This window comes from Neopsephotus bourkii, unplaced genomic scaffold (assembly GCF_033783945.1).
Source record: "Neopsephotus bourkii isolate Nb327-2 ecotype Australia unplaced genomic scaffold, CSIRO-AGI_Nbou_v1 NB_547, whole genome shotgun sequence".
NCBI classification, from domain to species: Eukaryota; Metazoa; Chordata; class Aves; order Psittaciformes; family Psittacidae; genus Neopsephotus; species Neopsephotus bourkii.
Window position 1 is genome coordinate 1,864,505 of NW_026901048.1, and position 22,987 is coordinate 1,887,491.

Below are 22,987 nucleotides of genomic sequence, written 5' to 3' on the forward strand. Positions count from 1 at the left end.
GGAGAAATTATTGCTATAAGAAAGTAGTAGTGGTTTTAAAAGAAGAGAAAGCAAGCTCAGAAGTGAAGTGTATTAAACAAATAATGAGGAACTTGAGCATGTACTTTCTAAATCAAAGGTATCTGATACACAGTACAATATATTAGCTGAATATTGGGAGAATGTTAAACTGTTGGGAGAGCTGAACTAAACTGTGATTCCTTTTTTGCTACAATTTTAAAGTAAGCGCACCAGTCTTGTGGTGTTGACTGTCAGCTAGGGTGGCTGTGTGTGCACAAAAAGGTGCAGTAGGCCACTTAGCTTCTCTGCTCAATACAACATGTTTTGCGGCCAGATTGGTTAGTGGGGTCATTTTGTAGCATCTTTTTGGGTAGGGATATGATGCTCATCTGCATTTTCTTTTTTTCACCAGTGTCTACTATTTATAACATAAATGATATAAATTCTGTTATCTTTATAACTGTCTTGAGAGAAAATATTTCTCCAGATGCTGTCTCCATACTTCTTAATGCCCACTTGCTCTTTAAGGGATATAAAACAGCAACATTAAAATTGGTGGGGGTACAGGGGAGGCGAGGTGATGACTTTTTTTAATACGTAGTTAATTTTCACCTCTTCAGATGAGTACAGCGTTCATAGGTCATGGACCCCGATTTCAGTAATCAATAAGCATAATTGTCATGCGTCAAGTCAAAATGCAAGCAATTCCTAGATTTCACCTGGGGATCTTTCCTCATACAAGTCATGAATGTCTGACATAAATGTGAGTTCTGCTGGACACTCTTAAATAACAACAAAAACCACAAACAAACAAAACACATGCTCACATTCCCCAAAACCCCCCAAATCCCCAAACACCCACCTTTTTAAAGCAGCAGAAAAGGTTATTCTATTAAAAAAAAATAACTATAATGGGGGGCAGGGTAAAAGAAACCCACCTAAAAAGTGCTCAAACACTTTCTTTTTGTTTTTTTTCAGCTCATGAGAAGAAATGCATCAGTAGAGGGGAGGCTTTGGTTCCAACCACACAGTCCAAACTTTCACGAGTTAGCAGTGGGTTTGGACTCTCTAAACTAACTGGTTCTAGGAGAAACCGCAAGGAGAGTGGACTGAATAAACACAACCTCTCTACCCAGGTACTTTCTATCAATTAATAACATGCAGTCTAAAATCCAGCAAGGTATGTTCAGGGTATGTGATGAATATAAGGAATCCTACAGAGTGTGAAGTGACACCTAGTGCTTGGTTTTCATTCCCCTTTTTGAATATCCAGACTGGACATCTTACATGGGTCCTAATCTACTAGGTGCATCTGTCTATCTGTAACATTAAGCCCAGAGTTAAAACTCTATTATTTTGCTAATCTGGGTCTTAAATCCAATTTGCACTACTATTCTGGAATGGAATCTTTAAGACTGATGCTTGTCCTTCTTTCCATCCTGTCCCCAAGGTAGTTTAGGAAAATCCCTTTATGAGCATCTTCGTATCATGACTGAAGAAGTGCTGCTTTGCACTGTTTTTATTGTACTGCAGAGGAGAGTTCAGCAAAACAGTATGTGACAGTAGCATTGGACATTCACTTAATAAACCTGCTTGCTTAAAAAAAAACCACCAAAATTTAAGAAAAAAATATTAGACCAGACTAGCACAGCAGTGGTGCTGTCAGCAGGACAGTACATAATGGGGCATTGCAGGAGTTAGTATAACGTATTTGAGGCACTGAAATCTAATGAAAGAGAGGATTTGAAAGTGCCTTGGGAAGGGAGTTGGACTACATGATCTCCAGAGGTCCCTTCCAGCCCTAATGATTCTGTGATTCTGTGAAAAGGAAGAAGCTCACACACTGAGCTGACAGGCACCATTGCTGGCTGTATCAGTATAGGGAGCAATAAGTGAAAACAAGTATAATGCAGTAGAGTGAGGAGTGGTGTCTGTCTTGAGGATCTCCAACAAACTAGGCAGCATGTACAAAATATTACTTTAAAGGAAATAGGGAAAAGCAGTAATATTTGTCAGTGGCAATCTTCAGCTGTTTGGGAATGTTCTGAACGATTAGTTGTGTAGTTTGGAATATTTTCCAAATACTTGCCAGGAAACACCAAAGAAAACAAAACCTTTAATATTGTTGCATGCAGTAGTTTGAAATTCATCGTCCTTCTTGAGCAAGTTCATAGGCTTTTCATTTAAAGAAAATATTTTATAAAGCATCTTTATGTCTGCCCTCTTACCTTTGTATTAGGAAATTTCCCAGTGGATGTTTACTCACATCGCAGTGGTTCGGGACCTGGTTGATATGCAGTATAAGGAATATCAGGAGGTATGGTTCAGAGGATTCATTACCTGAAGCTGATATTTTCACCTGTTAGGTTAGACTGATGCCATTTCTCATAAAATATTAGGTTGTCATTGGTAGAATTCTTGAATGTTTAGATGCAGTTGTTATTTTTAAGGTTTTTTAAATGCAATCCAATAAGTGAGGAAAATCATTCTGATCTGGTGGTAGATGAAAGCTCTTCTATCAATATTACATGTTAAATCTTAACTTTTTTCAAGAAGCTTAATTAGTCTTTCCTTAGGAGTGTAAAGACAAAAAAAGAGAGATTGGAAATATGCTAGAATATGCTATCTTTCTAAAACATTGTACAAAAATATAGAAGATGTGGAGAAATACTGTGTACAAACACTACTGTTATAGTAACACAAAGAAAATTTTATGGCTCTTTTCCCAAATCATGCAGTGACAGAAAGTGGCTGTGCCTTCCAGAATGAAATCATTGCACCCTGTGGTTTCTTTCAAATATCCCCAAAGACCTTTGGTTCTAACTAGTTGCTGAGCTGTGTGCTATAAATCTTAAGAAATCCACTTCTGAGAGAGACAAGTCATTGAAAGCAGTTAGTTAAAAAAACAATCACCAAGCATTGCTTCATTTAATTTCTCTCTCCAGTGTAAGTACATTCAGGGAAGTCCTCCAAAACAATTTTTGTTTCCATTCTTAAAATCTTTTTTCAAAATCAGTGGCTTAGTGTTACATTTTTTTCATATTTGTTTTTTAGAAATACATTCAATTAATGATATAAACAAAAAGCAGAGCTTTTATGTACTTTTTTTTTCTTCATTTTTGTTGAGAAGATTAAATTAGGAACCCTGCTTTTATGTTAACTGGCACCAGAAATGTCATTAAGGCTTACTAAAAAATGCGAGTAGAATTATTATTGCATAGTTTTCTGTGGAAAATGTCTCTGCTTATATCAGCGACAGGCTTAAAAGCATGATTCCTGATGCATCTACAAATGTCTTTGTATTCAGCGTCAGCAGAATGCATTAAAATATGTAACAGAAGAGTGGTCTCAAATTGAATATGAGTTACTACGAGAGAGAGGTTTGTGGGGTCCCCCCATTGGCTCACATCTTGACAAGTGGATGTTGGAGATGACTGAGGGTCCCTGCAGAATGAGGAAAAAGATGGTGCGAAATGACATGTTTTACGTTCAGTATCCCTACATGCCTGAGGCTGAGCAAGAAACAAACGTACTGGTAAGTAGACAAGATTTTGTGATGGGTAATTTTATGCCCTGTTTTAAAATCTGTATATTTTTTAACAAGTTTTTGTTAAGAAAGATATTTTATTCTGGTGTTACCTGTTATGTCCTAGATGGTTGATGATGCCCAGTTGTTCCTAGTAGTATATTTAGGGAAGGGACTAAATCACTCGTCTCAAAACTGAGTGAACTCAAAGAATAGCAATTGCAACATAAGATGGGGTGTGCTTGCGTCAACTAAGTGATCATGCCAGTACACAGCAGAAGCATCTTCACAAGCCTGTAGAGGTAGAAAAGTATCATAACTATGGAAGGTTTCAGTCTGAGTTCTGAGCCTCATGCTAAACAACATGGCAAACAGCGATCTGAAACCAGTTCATGGGCCTCAGTTTGGGTGTGTTTATGGAAGTTCCATCTGTCCAAAAACACAAATATGGGCTGTGTAGCAGAAAAGCACATGGCCTTTGGAAGCTTGGCAGTTAGCTCCTGTTAATCTTACAACACCATTTTTAAGAAGTGGAGCAGTCTTTATTGTCTTTTCAGGCATGTGCACGTGCATGCAGGATCTTTTTTCTCAGGCAGGAGTGTCAAAGTATTTGAAAAAACTCAAACAAAAAGTAGCATTCAGTCAGTTTTAAACCCTTAGGTATATTTATCTGCTTGCAATCTGACGCACAATAGCTGTAATGACAGTCTAATTCACACAAAGTGGCAAACATGCCATCATACATTCTTCTCAAAAGTGTTCTTTCTCTGATGCTTATATAATTGATGCCCTGTTTTCAGTCTGACTTCTCAAGTAGACTTCCTGAGACATCTGATGATACCATTCCTCAAAAGGTAAAGAACACGTACACTGACTGAAAGAATGTGAAATAAGTACAACCTTTTTCTTCCTGCATGTTAGGCAACCTTAACAAGGCTTATGTTTGGCTTTCAACTTGCTCTTTCAGTAATTATTTCCAGGCCTAAAGGTTTTTTCAGTTATCAGTCTAGAAGATGTTACTGTGCTCTTCTGAACCTTCATCTAATAAAATTTTCTGTAGATCTTACCTTCCTTGCTGCACACTAACAAGCTGTGTTGGGCTGTGCTATCACTGTTCTCACTGTGTGAAGTGTTGTGGCTTTGGGATCTGAACTAATGGTTGATGGAACATGTTTAGTAATGGGCAACAAAATCACTTGGGAGCACTTACCGGAAAAGTTAAGTGCTTCTTTCTAAGGGAGGGTCTGGTGACCAGTTTTGCTCCTTTTTGGCTGTAATGAGCTGTAACAGGCTTATTTCTGTTAGAGCCCAGATTAATTCTGTCTTAGCTGACTCATTTTTACTGTTAATGAAATTTACACATTTGTTTAAAAAATACGAATCCTGCCTTGGAAATAAACAACTTGTTTGGAAGTGGCTTCTCTACAAGCCTCTGAGTATTATGCTGCTTCTCTGTTAATTACATTTGCAGTCTTGCCCATCACTAAGTACAATGTGTAATGCGTGTTCACTCATTTTGAATTATATTTAGCAATAAACTAATATGTATAAATGAAATTAATTCTATTACGCAGGATATTCAATATAAACTGTTACTGGTTTTGTTTATTCATGTTAGCAGTTAGGTACTAGTTAGGATTTCTCTTTGTAGGCTATACATAAGTTGTTTCCTCAGAAGTTTTAAGCAGTCTTTAAGTGGTATTTTTATGGTGATAATGATTGAAGACTTAATTGAACATAAATGAACAAATTAGATCACAATGCCTTAAATTTTTTATCTGGGGGCTCAGCCAGTTTGCCCTGAAATAATAAATCTCTGTGTTGCTGATCTTAATCTCTTTGTCACTCAGATCATGGGTCATTTAGTTTCCCAATATACTATCATACAGGTGAACAAAACCAAACCCCAAACAAAACAAAACCAAACAACCTACATTTTATGTATTTCCATGCAAAAATGGACAAGGGAATATCTTGACTGGCGTGTCAGTGGTATTCTACAATTGTACATAATGTAAAGCATTGAACTTGATTTATAGTAATGATATTTTGTAATTAACACAACCTAATTTTGAAACACATGGGAAATAATACTACAAAACAAAAAACTTATTTGTGGTGAACATATTCACAAATCTTTCTAGAGTTTGAGGGTGCAGTTAAACAGTAGTCAGAGAAGAAAATTTTCAACTGCAATATAAAATCAATGCATTTTCATCCATCCATGTGCATCAGTGTATTTCAATTTTGGAAAGGCTTTTGGCTCTTTAATACCTCTTTTATCTTTTCCTGTCATCGTTTTGACATATTTATTGTTCTCATATAGTTCTTCTATTTTCAATGTTACCTCCATAATCAAGTGAGGAACGTAAGAATTAGCCTGTGGTAGGGGATGGGATGGACAAAGGAGGAAAAAAGAAACAAAACAACAAACCAATCCCACAACCAAAACACCCACAAAAAAAAAAAACCTCAAGAAAACCAACCCCAAACAAAACAAACTGCAAAACGAAAACAACGCACCACACCACCACCACCATATGAAGTGTTCATAATCCATTATCATCACCTAAAGGTACAGACAATACTCAAAGAATTACTTTGGTTAAATGGATACTCTCGTGCTGGTCTGCCACCCACAAACCATCAGAATCTTTACTGAAGAAGAAACAACTGAATTAATGAAGAAGTCTGAGCCTTAAAGCCTGCCCCTGGATGCTTCTAGTTCATACTAACTTCCACATATCTGTATCTTTCCTTGAGGCAATTTTTTATTCAAACTATTGCCTAGCAGAGAAGTCAGCTGGCTAATGAATGAGCTGCATATGTTGTAGAGAGTTATGAAAGATAAAAAAATGTCCATCTGAACTATCAGTCGTAAGTGTCTCAGCTTTTCGTAACAGTACATAAACATTCTGGCCACGCTTCTTATTTCCCATGTTGTAGGTTTATCTGCAGGCATTTCTTGAACCCCATTATTACTTGGGTGGCTGAATAGCTCCCTTGCAATTTAGCTGAGAGATTAGATCTACTGAAGAGTCTCTGGTTTTGTCCATGTTGGCATATGACTGCACACACGCAAAGCACTTGGTGGGCTTGCACTCAGTATTCCTGAAACATGTTCACTGGAGTGAGGAGTTGACTGACCAAGTGATTTCTTCAATTATTTCAAAGAAACCTGCTCGTTACCGAAGAGCTATAAGTTATGACAGTAAGGAGTACTACATGCGACTGGCTTCTGGGAACCCTGCAGTCTTTCAAGATGCTATAGAAGAGAACACAGTGGGTGAAACAACTCAGCAGGAGCCAGAACACGGGGAGGACACTATTGCAAGAGTCAAAGGTTAGATCATTTGTTTTGTCCTGAATGGTTTTCTTTAAATTTATCTGCCTTTTTATCTCCTCATACTTTTGTATAAGGATCTGGTAGGACTCCTCTTCTAAGGCCTCAGCATTGAACCAGTAATTTCAAAGTTCAGTAAGTCTTGTAAAGTGATTTGTGTGTGTGTGTGTGTGTGTGTGTCAGGTTTTTATTTATCTTTCTCTCTTCTTTTCCAGGCCTGGTGAAGCCTCCCCTAAAACGATCTCGCTCTGCGCCTGATGGAGGAGATGATGAGAACCAAGAACAATCACAGGATCAAATTGTTGAGGGGAGTTCAATTGATGAAGAGGAAAAGACTGACAATACAACTTTGCTTCGACTTCTTGAAGAAGGAGAGAAGGTACTGTGTACTTCAAACACACTAAGCACTTACTGTGTTGTTATTTCTGCATTACATGCTGCAAGCACAAATAATTGTCCTGAATACCTTCTCTGATCTACAGCTCAATTTGCTTAGTATTTCAGCAGCTTCTTCTTTGAAGCCAGATGTGTGCTGTGGTTCCAAGAATTACTGAGCTGAAAACCCTGTACTGGAAGCATTCTTTTTCTTTCCTTCTGTCTGCTAAGACAAAAAAAGAATATATTCTGAAACAAAAGCTACAAACTATCCCATGTTCGAATTATTATCTTGTCAGCTTAATGAGTTCAGACAGAATATATATATTGAAAGTATAAGTACTGAACTTGTTCCCTTCATTAGAATAGAAAACCCTGATAGCTAGTGTTTTATCCCCAAGAACAGTGTTGAACAACCATGCTGTGTATTTGATATTTCAGACTTTGTCTGAAGTATACCAGTAAATACATTTATGATCATAGTCAGGTGGGCTGCAGGTTCTAAAATATGCTCAAGAAGCATGGTGCAAGAAGATAAGTTGTAACGTACAAATCTATATCACACAGAGAAGGCTCTATTTAACGCCCTTCCCAGTTAATTCCCTGTTGGTAATTACAGGCATTAGGTATGTAATGTATCTGATTAAGGGGGAAAATAGCAGAGTTTTTGCTGTGTCTGCAAGTGATAAAGCAGTGTCCAGGGCTTGTTCTAATAAAGTCACAGTCTGAGCCTGAACTTGTTAACCTGCTTTTGCTAAGTGTCTGTTTTTCATTACAGATTCAGCATATGTACCGCTGTGCTCGGGTTCAGGGCCTTGACACCAGCGAAGGGCTGCTTCTCTTTGGGAAGGAGCACTTCTACGTCATTGATGGGTTTACCATGACAGCCACCAGAGAAATACGGGATATTGAGACACTGCCTCCAAAGTGAGTAGCTTAATAGAGAGTTTCTTCAGTCTTTGATAGCTGAACAAGAGTTTATTTACTGAGATTTTGGAAGAGTCAACTCCAAAATAATGTCGGATTCAGAAGGACCTCAGGAGCAGTTTCCTCCATGCTCACAAATTGCTCAATGTAATGTATCGTGAAAATCAGCTGTTTCTGTACCTGGACTCTTATATGAATTGAGAAAATAATTCTTCTAATTTATCTTCTTTTTAATCACTTCTCTCTTGCCTGTTTATCTGCAGGATGCATGAGCCAATCATACCCAGGGGAGCAAGGCAAGGTCCAAGTCAGCTCAAAAGAACATGCAGCATTTTTGCATATGAAGATATCAAGGAAGTTCATAAAAGGAGATACCTTTTGCAGGTAACTTGGACATCATATTTGGTTTGAGGAGCCAACCTGGATTTTTTTGACAATGTTGTCATTTAAAAAAATTAAATATATAACTGATCAGTTTTTGGAAATTGAAGGTAATCACTGTGTTGAAATTAAAGTGCTTAAGCTGGGCATCCTTCTTTGAACATTTGGCTTACCATGGATCAATTTATTTGGGTGTATTTTAGTGAATTTTAGTGTTCCAAAAATAAAACATCTTGGGCTGCATTTTGGTGTCAGATGTAGTGCAGTATGACTAGGGGTCTGTGCCTGACCTTCAGAGGTGACGAGCAAATCTGTTAGTGTTGACATGGGTTTGTCCTCTTTGTTTTCAGCCAATTGCAGTTGAAGTTTTCTCAGGAGACGGACGGAACTACCTTCTAGCTTTCCAAAAAGGGGTTAGAAACAAAGTTTATCAAAGGTATTGTAAAATAAGTTAGAACATTTAATCGGACTGTTTACAAATATCTGTGTTGAGCCATACTTGAGCCTACAGTGACCTAAAAGCCAGAAACAGATGGCAAGAGCAATGGGTGTGAGGCAGTGAACGACCTAATAGCAACTTAGTGCTGCACAAAAGAACCACCAGGAGGTACTAATGCCCACATGTGAAACTTGGGGGTGGTCAGTGATGGAGGGTGATTCCAATTTTGTTTAGGATGTTACATAGCTGCTCAATTCAAAGTCTGTAACTGTATTAAGTGCATGCTATTTCTAAGAAGATGACATACTGAGAACAGAAACACTAATCTCAATCTCCTTTTAACTACTGATTCAGGTTTTTGGCTGTGGTGCCATCTCTAACTGACAGTTCAGAGTCGGTCTCTGGGCAGAGACCAAACACCAGCGTAGAGCAAGGGTAGGTGATTCTGTTCTTCACAAGCTGTATAGCTCATCCGTTTCTAATAAATCATATTTTCAAATAAATCATGCTTCAAGGCCAGGTTGGACAGGGCTTTGAGCAACCTTATCAGTGGAAGGTGTTCCTGCCCATAGAAGGGAGGTTGGAATTAGATGAGCTTTAAGGTCCTTTCAGACCCAAACCAATCTGTGATTCTATGCTTGTGTTAAGGTCAGGATTCACTAGAGAGTACTGTGACCTCAATTTAAAATCAGGCATTACCAAAATAATTAACTATTGATGTTGTGTTCCAGTTATTTTGAATATGCTAATGTCACTGGCAGTATTGGTATGTTTTCTAACTAATTAATATATGCTATCAGTATTAATGTTATCGGTATACAGATGCTATCAGGATTAATGTTATCGGTATACAGATACATCCTAAAAGGAACTGGAGTGCCCAAGCCATTATTAGATTTGTCCTAGTTGTTATTTTCCCCATCAGCACCCTGTTAGATACATTTGTACTTGCACTGAATTGCATAATTAATGTGTATAATTTTTACAGTAAGTGTTTAGAAATGAAAAAACACATCGGTAGAGCAAAAAGGAACAAAGTCCATTTTTCTAATTGAGGCAATTTACAAGTTTTAATCTTAAAACCTTAGATTGTCATGTGAAGATGTAACCCAGATCTTATTGCTAAGTAAGAAAATGTATTTCCTTCTTCCCATTAGGTCTGGCTTGCTTAGCACTTTAGTGGGAGAAAAATCTGTTACTCAAAGATGGGAAGTAAGTATGAAAATGTTGGGGGTGTTCTTTTATTTTATACACATTTTGTAGTGATACATAATTAATCAGTGCACATCAATTGCATCCTCTTATTTGGACAAGTGGAATATACTAGTACAGAAAGTGTATCTTAGCCTTTTAGTTTGTAGTATTCCATGGTATCATTGTCATATAAGAAATGGTTCTACCGTTAAAAATGCAAGGGGAGGGACTGAGGTAAAAGTAGAGTGAGCGTTGTAATATTGAAATAAGGTGTGTACATTTGGGGACAGCTGAGCACTTTGACAGTCTGGCAGCATAGATATTTGATTGTTGTAAAGTGAACACTTTACAAGGCCGTTATCTGTCTTCCTTAAGAGAGGAGAAATCAGTAACTTCCAGTACCTGATGCACTTAAACACACTGGCGGGCAGATCCTATAATGATCTCATGCAGTACCCTGTATTTCCCTGGATCCTTGCGGACTACGATTCAGAGGTAAATATTTTGTCACTGTTGTCAGTAATCTTTTATATGTTGGAGGTTTTGCAAATATTACAGCTGGGTCATACTGCCTTGGTAAAAGAGACTTGTCTTTATCACCAGTTGTTTGATTTCATCTATTTTGTAATGTTTCTCCCTCTTATCAGTGTGTAGGGTATTAGAGATTCTTAGCTGTCCTGTGCTATGTAGGCAGGTCTTTGCCTGCACTGAGTTTACAGATGTTATCGGACTGTTGCCAGGGTCTATAGGTTTTTCTAAAGCAGATGCCTCTCTATGTTGCAGCAGTTCCTTTGTATTAACTTTCCACTGAACATCCAGAAGGACATTATGGCCACAGAGAAAGCATGCTTGTCCAAAATAGTGTGGTATGGGCTACTGTGAAATCTGGCCCCATGCTGAAACAATTGCTTTTGATAAAGAGGAAGCATCCTATTAATGCTTCTGTGGGCAGCCATTGCTGCCAGCTAGACCATAACATAGGATATTGTTAAGGGTGCATCTGCAGTATTCAGTAACAGAATTCAGGGGAACTGGGGAACAGGGTGAGGGGAGCAGGGCAAAAATTATCCAGAGCCCAGATGTGACTTAAAAAATACTGACTGTCTTGGATCAGACTGAATGACTGTTTTAAGCATACCCGACACGACACCTGCTGTGTGTGTAGAAAAAAAAGGTGATAGCCTTAAGAGGTATGTGATGTTAAATATAGTAATCAGCAGTTTTGAAAGGGTTGGTTTGTTTATTGTGTGTTTTTGTTGTTGTTTGCAGTGGGGATTTTTGTTCTTCGGGTTTTTTTAATTGGTGTCTGTTTTATTTTTAAAGGATCTGGATCTTACAAATCCCAAGACATTCAGAAACCTGGCCAAACCTATGGGAGCTCAAACAGAAGATAGGTTAGCTCAGTATAAGAAGCGATACAAAGATTGGGAAGATCCCAATGGTAAGTAATGATCCATCCAGCAGGAAGAGAAGATGGACATGTGCCTGTCACATGATAAGAGGGAGTCATGGGTTTTTTGTATTATGTATGGATCTGTGTCATGTATTATGTCTGGATGTTGATAATCAGAACTCTACTGTGGTTTTTAGTGACTCTCCAACAAATACTAAATTAGAGAAAAGGGATGTTAGTTTTCTTGCTCTGTTGTTTGTTTTAAATCCAAATAACACCATTTGTTTGTATGTAAAAATGAAGACAAAACAGTTGCACATTCAGAGCAGTTTAACATTTTCTAAAGGCTAGAATGGGCAGGCTCATGAAGCATATAACCATCTGTTTCTGCTAATACAGTTTGAGTGCTGCTGCAAGAGAATAAGTTGTACAAAGGATTGGAAATACTTATGCATTAGCAGTACTTGAGCTTTTTAATTTCTTGTCTTAATGCATGTGGTTTTTGTAAGGAAACAGCATTTTCTCAGGAAAAACAGTCTACTCAAAATGAAGTGCAATTAAATTACGTATTCTTGATTTTAAAGTTTTCTTATGTATTGAAAATAAAGCTTGTGTATTTGGCAAGGCAGCTGTTGCACAATACATTTCTTGTGTACTTCTATTGAAGATACAAGCCTGTTCAACTACTGCAATGCTGTTCTGTATCAAAGAGCAGGAGGCAAAGAAGTTCATTTCTAGAAATGAACCAGTATGTTCTAAGTGTATTTATGCAGACTTTTTGGCAGGAAATTAGCAAAGAAAAAGCTGTTCAAATTCTGTAGCAAAGAATTCTGAGACCTGTTTCTACTCAAGCCTTTAATTCCACAGTAATCAATAAGGCTAAAAGTGAAAAAGAAGCTCCTCAGATTAGGGCTACTGAACTGCAGCCAAAATTCAAGCAGTGGCCATGACAAAACAGAAAGCTTTCAGATTCTTAAGAATGAAAGCTAAAAATTCCAATTTTAAACGTGTCAAAAGTCACAGAGCAATTAAAATGTAGCCCTAATTTTTCCTTTTTTTTAAATTGCTACTGATTCTGTTACCTAACTGCTTTGTTTGTTCTATGTGATTTTTAATCTTCTGCAGGGGAAACCCCAGCTTATCACTATGGGACCCACTATTCATCAGCCATGATAGTGGCTTCCTATCTTGTCCGGATGGAGCCTTTTACTCAGATTTTCTTACGATTACAGGTAAAAGTTACATCACTTCACTTTGTGTTTCTTTTCATTTGAGACCTAAGAGAAAAGTATGATCATCTGGCATTGTTTACACAAATATGGTAGAAGAAATGTTTTTAGCAGAGTTGTTATTGCCTGGCAGGTTTCTGATGTTTCTCTGTAAAAGATAACAGAACTCACCTTTTTGTTTCCTTGTAGTTTGAAAATCTTTATGAATGTATGCAGAAAAAAATACCACCAGACAAAAAACTAAGCAAGTTTTATAATGACTTTGCTCGTCATGCTTTTTTCATCTGTTGTAGAAAGAATCGTATGTTTAGTTCTGTAAAAGAAGGAATCATATGTTTAGTTCTGTACTGGAGGTGTGAAAAGCTTGTTATTTTAAATCAGCGTGTTTATCCAAAGAGCTATTTTAGTTACCAAATGCTAAAATAAACAAATGTTTGCAGAGCCTGGAAGTGTTTACCGGTTCGATGGGTAATGGGGATTGTAACATTACATGCCAAATATTTTCCTAGACAGAAGCCATCAGGCAAGAATATTCATGTTGCTGTAGAAGCGACTGAACTTCGAAATGGGACTAGCCAACTCTGTTCTTAAAATGCTATTATCTGTATCTCAGTCTTTTCTATTATGATGTACCAGAAAGCAATACAGCTGTTTAAATCTGTTGTGTTAGAGGAAGAAACATGCTACTTTGTATAGTGTCTTTATTAGGCAGAGGATGTTCAGATTTGCCTTCTTGGAAAATTTGCTGTTCTGAGAGATGCTCTGATGCTGACATGCTTCTCACTCTGTCCCACAGGGTGGTCACTTTGACCTGGCCGACCGAATGTTTCACAGCGTACGGGAGGCTTGGTATTCAGCATCGAAGCACAATATGGCAGATGTGAAGGAGCTCATCCCAGAGTTCTTCTACCTCCCTGAGTTCCTGCTCAATTCCAACAATTTTGACCTAGGTAGGCAGGAAGACCTTGATAGCACTGCAGTGGGTGCAAGAACAGTGCCAGACAGTCCGGTGTGAGAGAAGTGTCTCATAATACAGAAAAGATCTGTTTAACTGCATGAGAAAATGATAGATAACTTGCACATTCTGACATGAAAGCATAAGCAGGACTACTTCCGGTATTTCCTGATACTACATGCTTATTCAGTATTATATTTCAAAGACTGAATGATTCAGAACTCATAATTTCACTGGGAGGAGTGTAGCAGGAATTCTTATTTCCTCTGTGGTACCTCAGATTTACTTTTCCATATTTATCAGACTGAAGGTATTTTCTTAAGCAATTAATTTCTATTTTAAGCAGTTAATGATATGTTAATGATAATTTTAGTTGTAATGTTCTAATTGCTGAACGAGATACTGAAGTACCCAGAAAGGATTTTTGTTCAGGGTGTTGGGTTTTTTGTGTTGGGTTTTTTACCAGTTCAAAACACAGAGATAATCATGTTTCACCTTACAAAACCAAAAGTAACACCAAAAGAACATCCCACAAAACCTCTCCCAAGTATGTTTCACACAGAAGGGTTATGGCTATTACCAGAAAAATCATAGAATGATTTGGGCTGGAAGGGACCTTAAAGCTCACCTAGTTTGAACCCTCCTGCCATGGGCAGGGACACCTTCCACTACACCAGGATGCTCAAAGCCACATGCAGCCTGGCTTTGAACACTGCCAGGGATGGGACAGCTGCATCTTCTTTGGGCAACCCGTGCCAGTGTCTCACCACACTCATAGTAAATAATCCCTTCCTAATACTCTAATTTAAATCTACCTGCTTTCAGTTTAAAGCCATGCCCCCTTGTCCTGTCACTACATGCCCTCTGGACAAGGTGATTTAGGGTCTTAGTGTGGGCCTTCAGTCGCCTTAGATTGAATAGACTCCCATCAGTATGATATTGAATATAAATGCTGTTTTGTTCGTTGAGGTCTACTGTACCCTAAATCACCTTGTCCGTGAACTGCTTTTTGCTGACGATGCCGCCCTTGTTGCCCACACAGAAGCAGCTCTGCAGCGCTTAACATCTTGCTTTGCAGAGGCAGCTGAGCTTTTTGGGCTGGAAGTCAGCTTGAAGAAGACAGTAGTTCTCTACCAACCTGCACCACAAGATTACCATCATCCCCACATTACCATTGGCAAGTCAGAGCATAAGTCAGTTCAGCAGTTCAGCTATCTGGAAAGCATTATTTCCTCGGATGCCACAATCGACAAAGAGACAGATAACAGAATAGCAAAGGCATATAGAGCCTTCAGAAAACTCCATAAAAGAGTCTGGTGCAATAAACACCTGAAGAAAAGTACAAAGATTAGTGTCTTAGAGCCATTGTACTGCCTACTCTTTTATATGGGTCTGAATCATGGATTATCTACTGCCATCACCTGCAACTCCTCAAACACTTCCATCAGCACTGCCTCCGTACAATTCTAAACATCCATTGGACTGACTATGTGTCAAATGTTACTGTCCTTGAACAGGCAGGGGTCACCAGTATCGAGGCCATATTGCTGAAATCACAGCTGTGCTGGGCAGGGTACATCTCTAGGATGAAGGATCACCGCCTCCCCAAGATCGTGTTTTACAGTGAACTCGCCACCAGCTGCCACAAGAGAAGTGCCACAGAGAGGAGATATAAGGACTCCCTGAAACAATACCTCAGCTTTGGCCATATTGACTACCATCAGTGGTCCACCTTGGCCTCCAATTGGGAGACTTGGAGACACACCATACATAATGCTGTTGTCTCCTTTGAGAACACATGCAGAATTAGTCTCGAGGAGAAAAGACAATGTAGAAAGAATCGTGCCTTGTCTATACCACCCAAGGAGACCTTTTGTTGTGCTTTTTGCAACTGGATTTGCCTGTCGCATATCGGCCTTTTTAGTCATCAGCGCGCTTGAAGTAAGCGTGGGTAAAGCCCTTCCCAAATCTTCGTTCATGAAGTCAAGCCATCACATCACTCACATGCCCTCAGAGTGCAAAATGGGCAGATCCTATGGCAGCAGCTCCCTGTCACAGGGTTGGCTGCTTAGGTGTGAGCTCAACTGACATAACAAGTTTCTGTCTGTGCAATGATTACTGAAGGCGATTTTACTTGCTGTTGTTTTCATTAACTTTCATGGACTTCAGTGGACCTTTTCCATGATGGGGAGAGAAAAGCAGACACTCACTCAAGGAGAAAAATGGAACTGAAATAATCATGTACTTGATGGGGAACATAAAGGTTTTGAGTTCAGACTACACCTTTTGAAGTTGTGAAGACTGAAGAAGCATAATCTAATCAGCACCACTAGCTAAAAGAGTAGTGTTTGTTTTGAAGAGCATGTGCTGAAACACTGTCATCATCAAAATCAGAGCAGAAACTAAGACCAAGTTGAACGGTGCTTTGAGCAACCTGCTGTAATGGAAGGTGTCCCTGCCCATGGCAGAGTGGTTGGAATTAGAGGATCTTTCCAACCCAAATCATTGTGCAATTCTGTGATCATTTTCAGAAGTCCTAGCAAGGAATATTTGAATTCTTCCTTCTGTGAGCAATCTTACATGAATAACAGAGTCAAAATTTTTAATTTTTTATTGCTGACATTTAAAAATGATTCAGTATTTTAAAGAAAAGGCTGAAATGAGTTGCTTTACGAAGGAAAGATGTTAGAATTTGATTTTCTTTAGCATTTTTTTTTCCCTTTGCTGTTGCAGTGCAGTTTCAGTGCTTCTCTCCAAACTTTTCATTTTTTTGAACAGGTTGCAAGCAAAATGGCACTAAACTTGGTGATGTAATACTCCCCCCATGGGCAAAAGGAGATCCTCGTGAATTTATCAGAGTTCATCGAGAGGTAATTTGCATTTTAATACTGACAATAGGAAACATCAGTTGGGACTTTCCACTACACATTAATGTAAGCACTCACAGCTACCAGCTGGTCCCTGAGTTCTAGGTTGATGGCTAATTGTTGCAAAGGTCAGTAGAACTGGTGTTTTCTCCCCTTCTTCTTTACTTAGGGAGTATGTTGAGGCAAGACTTGCTTCAATGAAAAGCTTCATCAAAGTGTAATGAGAATGTGGTAAAATACATTCTGTACTTTCTTTGTGGCAGGTGTATTAGGCTCAATCAGTGATGGATATGGTTAGTTCTAATGCATGCCCTTTGAATTTCAGGCTCTGGAATGTGATTTTGTGAGTGCACATCTGCATGAGTGGATTGACTTGATCTTTGGCTATAAACAGCAAGGTCCTGCTGCAGTTGAAGCTGTAAATGTCTTTCACCATCTCTTCTATGAGGGGCAAGTGGACATATATAACATCAATGATCCATTAAAAGAGACAGCTACCATAGGATTCATTAATAACTTTGGACAGATACCAAAGCAGGTACACGCTTTGTAGGATTCTTGTTGGCCAGATGACACTCAAATTGAAATGTATTAATGTAGAATGGGAAAGTGGTTTAGAAATGAAACTTCCTGGGAGTGTTTTTTCATAAATATTCTCCTGGTGATCTGAAATAATTTACATTTTCATCATAAATGCAATAAAAATCAATTCCGGGCTTTGCTTGTGAGATTAGGAATATCTTTTTCTTCCCCCCCTTTGTACCCTTAAAACAAAGGTGAGATGAATTGTGTTTCATCTCTAAAAATCAACATAAAGAAAAAAGTGTATTCCTAATGCCAAGTCAGATGGTGGCAGTGAAAGTGCAATTTCAAAGTAATGCTTAGTGCTTAGGTATTTAAGTTATCCTGTAATAAAATAATTTCTATAACTTATGTTTCCCTTCTGTGTTTCTATAACTTACACTTCCCTGACACCAGTCTCTTGGTGTTCACTTGTAGAACTGCTATAGTTAAGGAGTTATAGACACACATTTGGTACGACTTGAAAGTTTGTATTCTCTTTAAGAGCTTATATTAAATTATTAAATGTAATACACAGTTTTACAGTGTAGGTTTGCAGTTGTTTTGGGGGAGTTGGGCGTTTCTCTTAGGCATTTGTTAAGGTTTTCTTTCTCTGTCCAGTGAAATTTTTAAATGTTAAAGCAAAAAATTAGTTTGTCCTAGGTTAGAATTTAAAACTGACCTCTGCATCAACTTTGGGATTTTTGCTTGCTTTACTTCAACTGCTTTTGCAACTGCAGTTAGCTTTAAAAGCAATTTGTTCATTATATCCTTGTTGGATTTTGTATTATTTGTTGAAGTCTTATTGAAATGGTTACTATAAGTTATTAGCGAATACTGACAACAGTTAAGTAACGTTTGCTGACCTGCAGGATTTTTAGAAGGTAAATTGGATCTACTGTGATCTTTTTCAGCTTGTGCTCTTGCAAGCCTGTGGTATTTTTTTTATGCTAATTAATTCCTTGATGAATTTCAGCTCTTTAAAAAACCACACCCACCAAAGCGTGTTAGAAGCAGACTGAATGGAGATGTTGTGGGAACCTCTATGCCCCCTGGTTCCACAAGTGACAAGATTTTTTTCCATCATTTGGACAACCTGCGGCCATCTCTTGCCCCGGTGAAAGGTAAATGGTGAAACCACAGAAACTATTCCTGTTTCTTTGCCAGAGCATTCAGAGTTTTGGCAAGACTGTCCTTTTCCGTGTTTGCTTAGTTCTGATATTCTTAATGCCTGTACTTTTATGAGAAAGACAAATTTAAAATATCCTAAATGTGTAAGATTATGTTCTTAGCTGCCTTAAAGTGCACATGGGAAGGACCAAATCTGCACTGCTTTAGTATAACTTTTCTAAAATAGAGGGATAAAATTGGGCCCAAGCACCTCTTTAAAGTTTTAATTTAAGAAACAGTATTTGGGGTACATTGCTTCTGGGCCTGTGTTATCCTCAGTTTTTGTGATTTTCATAGTAGAAGGATTCTGTGTTGACATGCCAAAAAATGCTGAGTTATGTGGCAGGAAACCATGAGCTGTAGTCAGGAATGTAGCCTGTGGGAATGCTTGGCCAATATGTTGAAATTGGTACCAAAAAAACTGTGCCAAAAATGGTACAATCACTTGTAATGACCACAGACATTTTGTCTGAAGAACACCTTGTGCAGCATCACAGGTGGGATCAGAGCCATTTGTGATCTTCTGGGTGTTCTCATGGTGCTTAGCCCTGCTTTTGCTAGGAATGTAGCAAAAGTTGCCATTGTTGCAGTTGAAAAAAAGCTTTCTATAACATAGCCAATACAGATATTCTGCTTTGCAGAACATCAGCTGTTTAATGGGATCAGATAGCAATAAAACGTAACCCCATCTTCTTTTTTCAGAGCTCAAGGAGCCTGTGGGACAGATTGTGTGTACTGATAAAGGCATTCTGGCAGTAGAACAGAATAAAGTTCTCATCCCACCTACATGGAATAAAACTTTTGCTTGGGGCTATGCAGACCTCAGCTGTAGACTGGGTACCTATGAGTCAGACAAGGTTTGTAATCTGACATTTCTTTCAGTGCTGAATGTACCGAAAGCAGTTAGTACTTAGTACTCTGTAATGAAAAAACATCTAACAATGGAAATTTATTTCACATGTGAGTGGCACTCAGGTTTTATTTTTACCCTACCAAACACAAATCCTGCAAGTAATTCTTCTTTGTTTTCTTTATTTTTAGGCAGTAATTGTTTATGAATGTTTGTCAGAATGGGGTCAGATACTGTGTGCCATTTGCCCCAACCCCAAACTAGTTATCACCGGAGGAACAAGCACAGCAGTGTGTGTGTGGGAAATGGGCATCTCCAAAGAAAAAGCTAAAGCCCTCACACTGAAACAGGTAAAACACAATAAAGATGCTTTTTATATAAATTACGTTACAAGACCAAAGGAATTATAAAAGCGGTATTGCTCACATAGTAAACTTTGAAACCATGGTCCAGTAGAGAAACTAAAGGTCCAGCAGACTTTTGGAGAACTGAGAAGTCAAGGTACTGAGCTGCACGGACAATGGGCAAAATGTGTCTTTAAAATTGCATCATTTTTAAGGATAGTTGCTCACCATGAGCTTTCTAGAGAGAGAGAATTTGGTAGCAATGTTAAAAAAATTATACAAGTGTGTTTTGTGAAATCTGCATTATTCCAGTGTCGTACATAAAAGGCATCTGAAAACTGGGTGAGGGAGAGCAGTGAAGGGGACTTAAAAGGTTCATTTTCCTTTTTAATTACTTTTTCTTTAAAAATTTATATATTTAAATTACACTTCTGCACAATGCCACTTTCTGGCCCTAATGCTTATGGAGCAGGCTATAATTTTGTCTCTAAATTGGAGACACATCAATTTGATGGATGGACCATTCGGTGGGTAAAGAACTGGCTGGATGGCTGCATGCAAAGAGTTGTGGTCAATGGCTCAGTGTCCGGCTGGAGACCAGTAATGAGTGGAGTCCCTCAGGGGTCAGTGTTGGGACCTGTCCTGTTCAACATCTTTATCAGTGACATGGACAGTGAGATTGAGTGCGCCCTCAGCAAGTTTGCCGATGGCACCAAGCTGTGTGGTTCGGTTGATACGCTGGAGGGAAGGAATGCCATCCAGAAGGACTTTGACACGCTTGTGAGGTGGGCTGATGCCAACCTGATGAAGTTTAACCATGCCAAGCGCAAGGTCCTACACCTGGGTCAGAGCAAACCCAGGCACAGATACAGGCTGGGCAGACAAGAGATTCAGAGCAGCCCTGAGGAGAAAAGGACTTGGGGTGTTGGTCGATGAGAAAATGAACATGAGCCAGCTTTAGTGTGTGCTCGGAGCCGAGAAAGCCAACCATATCCTGGGCTTCATCAAAAGGAGTGCGACCAGCAGGTCGAAGGAGGTGATCCTGCCCCTCTACTCTGCTCTTGTGAGACCTCACCTGGAGTATTGTGTGCAGTTCTGGTGTCCTCAACATAAAAAGGACATGGAACTGTTGGAACAAGTTCAGGGGAGGGCCATGAGGACAATCAGGGGACTGGAGCACCTCCTGTATGAAGACAGGCTGAGAAAGTTGGGGCTGTTCAGCCTGGAGGAGAGAAGGCTGCGTGGAGACCTCATAGCAGCCTTCCAGTATCTGAAGGGGGCCTATAAGGATGCTGGGGAGGGACTCTTCATTAGGGACTGTAGTGATAGGACAAGGGGTAATGGGTTAAAACTTAAACAGGGGAAGTTTAGATTGGATATAAGGAGGAAGTTCTTTACTCTGAGGGTGGTGAGGCACTGGAATGGGCTGCTCAGGGAAGTTGTGAATGCTCCGTCCCTGGCAGTGTTCAAGGCCAGGTTGGATGAAGCCTTGGGTGACATGGTTTAGTGTGAGGTGTCCCTGCCCATAGCAGGGGGGTTGGAACTAGATGATCTTAAGGTCCTTTCCAACCCTAACTATTCTATGATTCTATTCTGTACTTGTTCAGGATCACCTTAAGTTGTTAATGTTCTGTTAATTCAAAGCATCAACTTTTAATCTAACAAACAGGCACCTATACTTCAAAGTCTGTTGCAGTTGAGTGCAAAGCCTTGTGTGTTTACTAAAAAAACCAAAATTGAAGCCAAAAAAGAACGCAAAACAACAAAAAAAAAAACACACCACCAAACCCCAAAACCATAAAACCCACCCACAAACAAAATGTAAGAAAAAGCCACCTAAAACTACCTCAAAATATTCCAGAAGCTGTGTATCATTGTTCATAAGTAGCTAGGTTAAGTTTTACTGTTCCTGTTAGCATTTGCAGAGGAAAGCTTCCACTCAAACTTAAGAAATTTAGAGAACTGTTTAATAACTTCCCTTACACAGTCTCCAGCAACTGTCCAAAGCTGTATTTCCAGAGCATTTTATTTAGAACAGTGCAAGATCAAACATTGTATCTTAAATTTCAGGGCAGCATATTGAAGGCAAATCTTTTTGTAGTTTTTAGCCAATGATTTCTAACTGAGTAAACTGCAATAATCTGACTGTATTGCAGACTCCTGTTCCAATGGTTAGGTTAAGTCTAAAATGTAAAAGCAGGATGCTTGTAACTTTCTCCTCCTTCCAATTTACTTTGCCTTTTTGGTTGCAGCTCTTTCATGGCTCTTTTATCCCTTTTTAATCATCAATAGAAGCTTATACAGGAGTCATTTTATATTTACAAATAATTTTTGTTTTCAGAATGTAATTTCAGGTGCATCCTGGAGCACATACTGACGCTGTAAACCAGGCTACTGATGCAGATGGAGCATGCAGAATGGGCTGGAAATTTATTCTGGTGTTTTTTTCAGTAGAAGGCTATGAAACATTAGATCCTTGACATTCAGTTTTGTGAAAGTACTTTTTAAATGGGAAAAAAATATTACTTCTGTCATTTTCAATTACAAAGATAGTTGCCAACTGAATACTTGTAAGTCAGTTGCATCTTCTGGTAGAATATTCATGTTTACATTATCTGAATCTTCTCAGGTGGGTTTAACATAATAATCTTTGTGATCTCCCTTGATCGCACCTTGTTCCTCTCTTTTTGCTTTTTAGGCATTATTGGGTCATACTGACACTGTCACATGCTTAACAGCATCGCTAGCTTATCACATAATTGTGAGTGGATCTCGGGATCGCACCTGCATCATCTGGGATTTGAATAAACTCTCTTTTCTAACACAGCTTCGAGGCCACAAGGCTCCAGTTTCAGCACTGTGTATAAATGAATTAACGGTAAGAACCAAATACCATTCACTGATGTGCAGTGGAAACAGTAGCAAGAGTCAGAAGCTGTTAAAGCAAGGAAAAACAAACTAGGCTCTTCTGTTAGTTTGCAAAACTTGTATAACCCATCTGTAAGTCAATTTGCTGGTTTAGGGAATAATTGGCATCTTTTGGCAAGAGACCCATGTGGTTTATTCCATGCAGAGTAGTTTGAGCTTGGAAGGGCTTCTTAACAGAGCTGGCAGAAGTATAGCTAGTGTAGTGTTCAAAGTGCATTGTCAAACCTGCCACAGGAGCTAAGAAAATATTTTGATATGTGAACTTGGTTGACTGCTGTTCTGTTACGCTTGATTTAAAGCAAGCAGAAGATGAAGTTGCAATGACATTTATAGCAGAAAGAGACGTCCTCAAAGCTTGCCCCCTGGTGGTCCTGTAAGTTACAGTTTGCCATTTCTCCAGTTCCCATGGATGTCAAAAGAATTTGCCCGATTTGAAACTTTGTGTGGCTGTCCATCAGGGCTGGATGGAACATTTTGTAACTGTAGCAGATGTAGTGGTTGAAAT

At 38.9% G+C, this 22,987-nt stretch overlaps 1 protein-coding gene across 7 annotated transcripts in view; it reads left to right on the plus strand.

Moving 5' to 3' along the window:
- The window catches only part of WDFY3 (WD repeat and FYVE domain containing 3), a 173,662-nt gene that overhangs the window by 141,353 nt on the left and 9,322 nt on the right, over window positions 1-22,987 (plus strand). For 6 of the 7 annotated variants that reach the window (XM_061350991.1, XM_061350994.1, XM_061350992.1 and 3 more), the window contains 21 exons: window positions 979-1,136; window positions 2,240-2,317; window positions 3,308-3,535; window positions 4,327-4,380; window positions 6,701-6,869; window positions 7,085-7,248; window positions 8,023-8,171; window positions 8,435-8,555; window positions 8,903-8,988; window positions 9,346-9,426; window positions 10,149-10,203; window positions 10,561-10,680; window positions 11,509-11,626; window positions 12,704-12,810; window positions 13,604-13,757; window positions 16,541-16,632; window positions 16,955-17,167; window positions 18,167-18,314; window positions 19,063-19,217; window positions 19,402-19,560; window positions 22,253-22,432. In XM_061350991.1, coding sequence (XP_061206975.1) covers window positions 979-1,136; window positions 2,240-2,317; window positions 3,308-3,535; window positions 4,327-4,380; window positions 6,701-6,869; window positions 7,085-7,248; window positions 8,023-8,171; window positions 8,435-8,555; window positions 8,903-8,988; window positions 9,346-9,426; window positions 10,149-10,203; window positions 10,561-10,680; window positions 11,509-11,626; window positions 12,704-12,810; window positions 13,604-13,757; window positions 16,541-16,632; window positions 16,955-17,167; window positions 18,167-18,314; window positions 19,063-19,217; window positions 19,402-19,560; window positions 22,253-22,432 — 2,789 coding nt within the window. The remainder of the gene's footprint in view (window positions 1-978; window positions 1,137-2,239; window positions 2,318-3,307; window positions 3,536-4,326; window positions 4,381-6,700; window positions 6,870-7,084; window positions 7,249-8,022; window positions 8,172-8,434; window positions 8,556-8,902; window positions 8,989-9,345; window positions 9,427-10,148; window positions 10,204-10,560; window positions 10,681-11,508; window positions 11,627-12,703; window positions 12,811-13,603; window positions 13,758-16,540; window positions 16,633-16,954; window positions 17,168-18,166; window positions 18,315-19,062; window positions 19,218-19,401; window positions 19,561-22,252; window positions 22,433-22,987) is intronic. The other variant, XM_061350989.1, reaches the window with a different exon arrangement.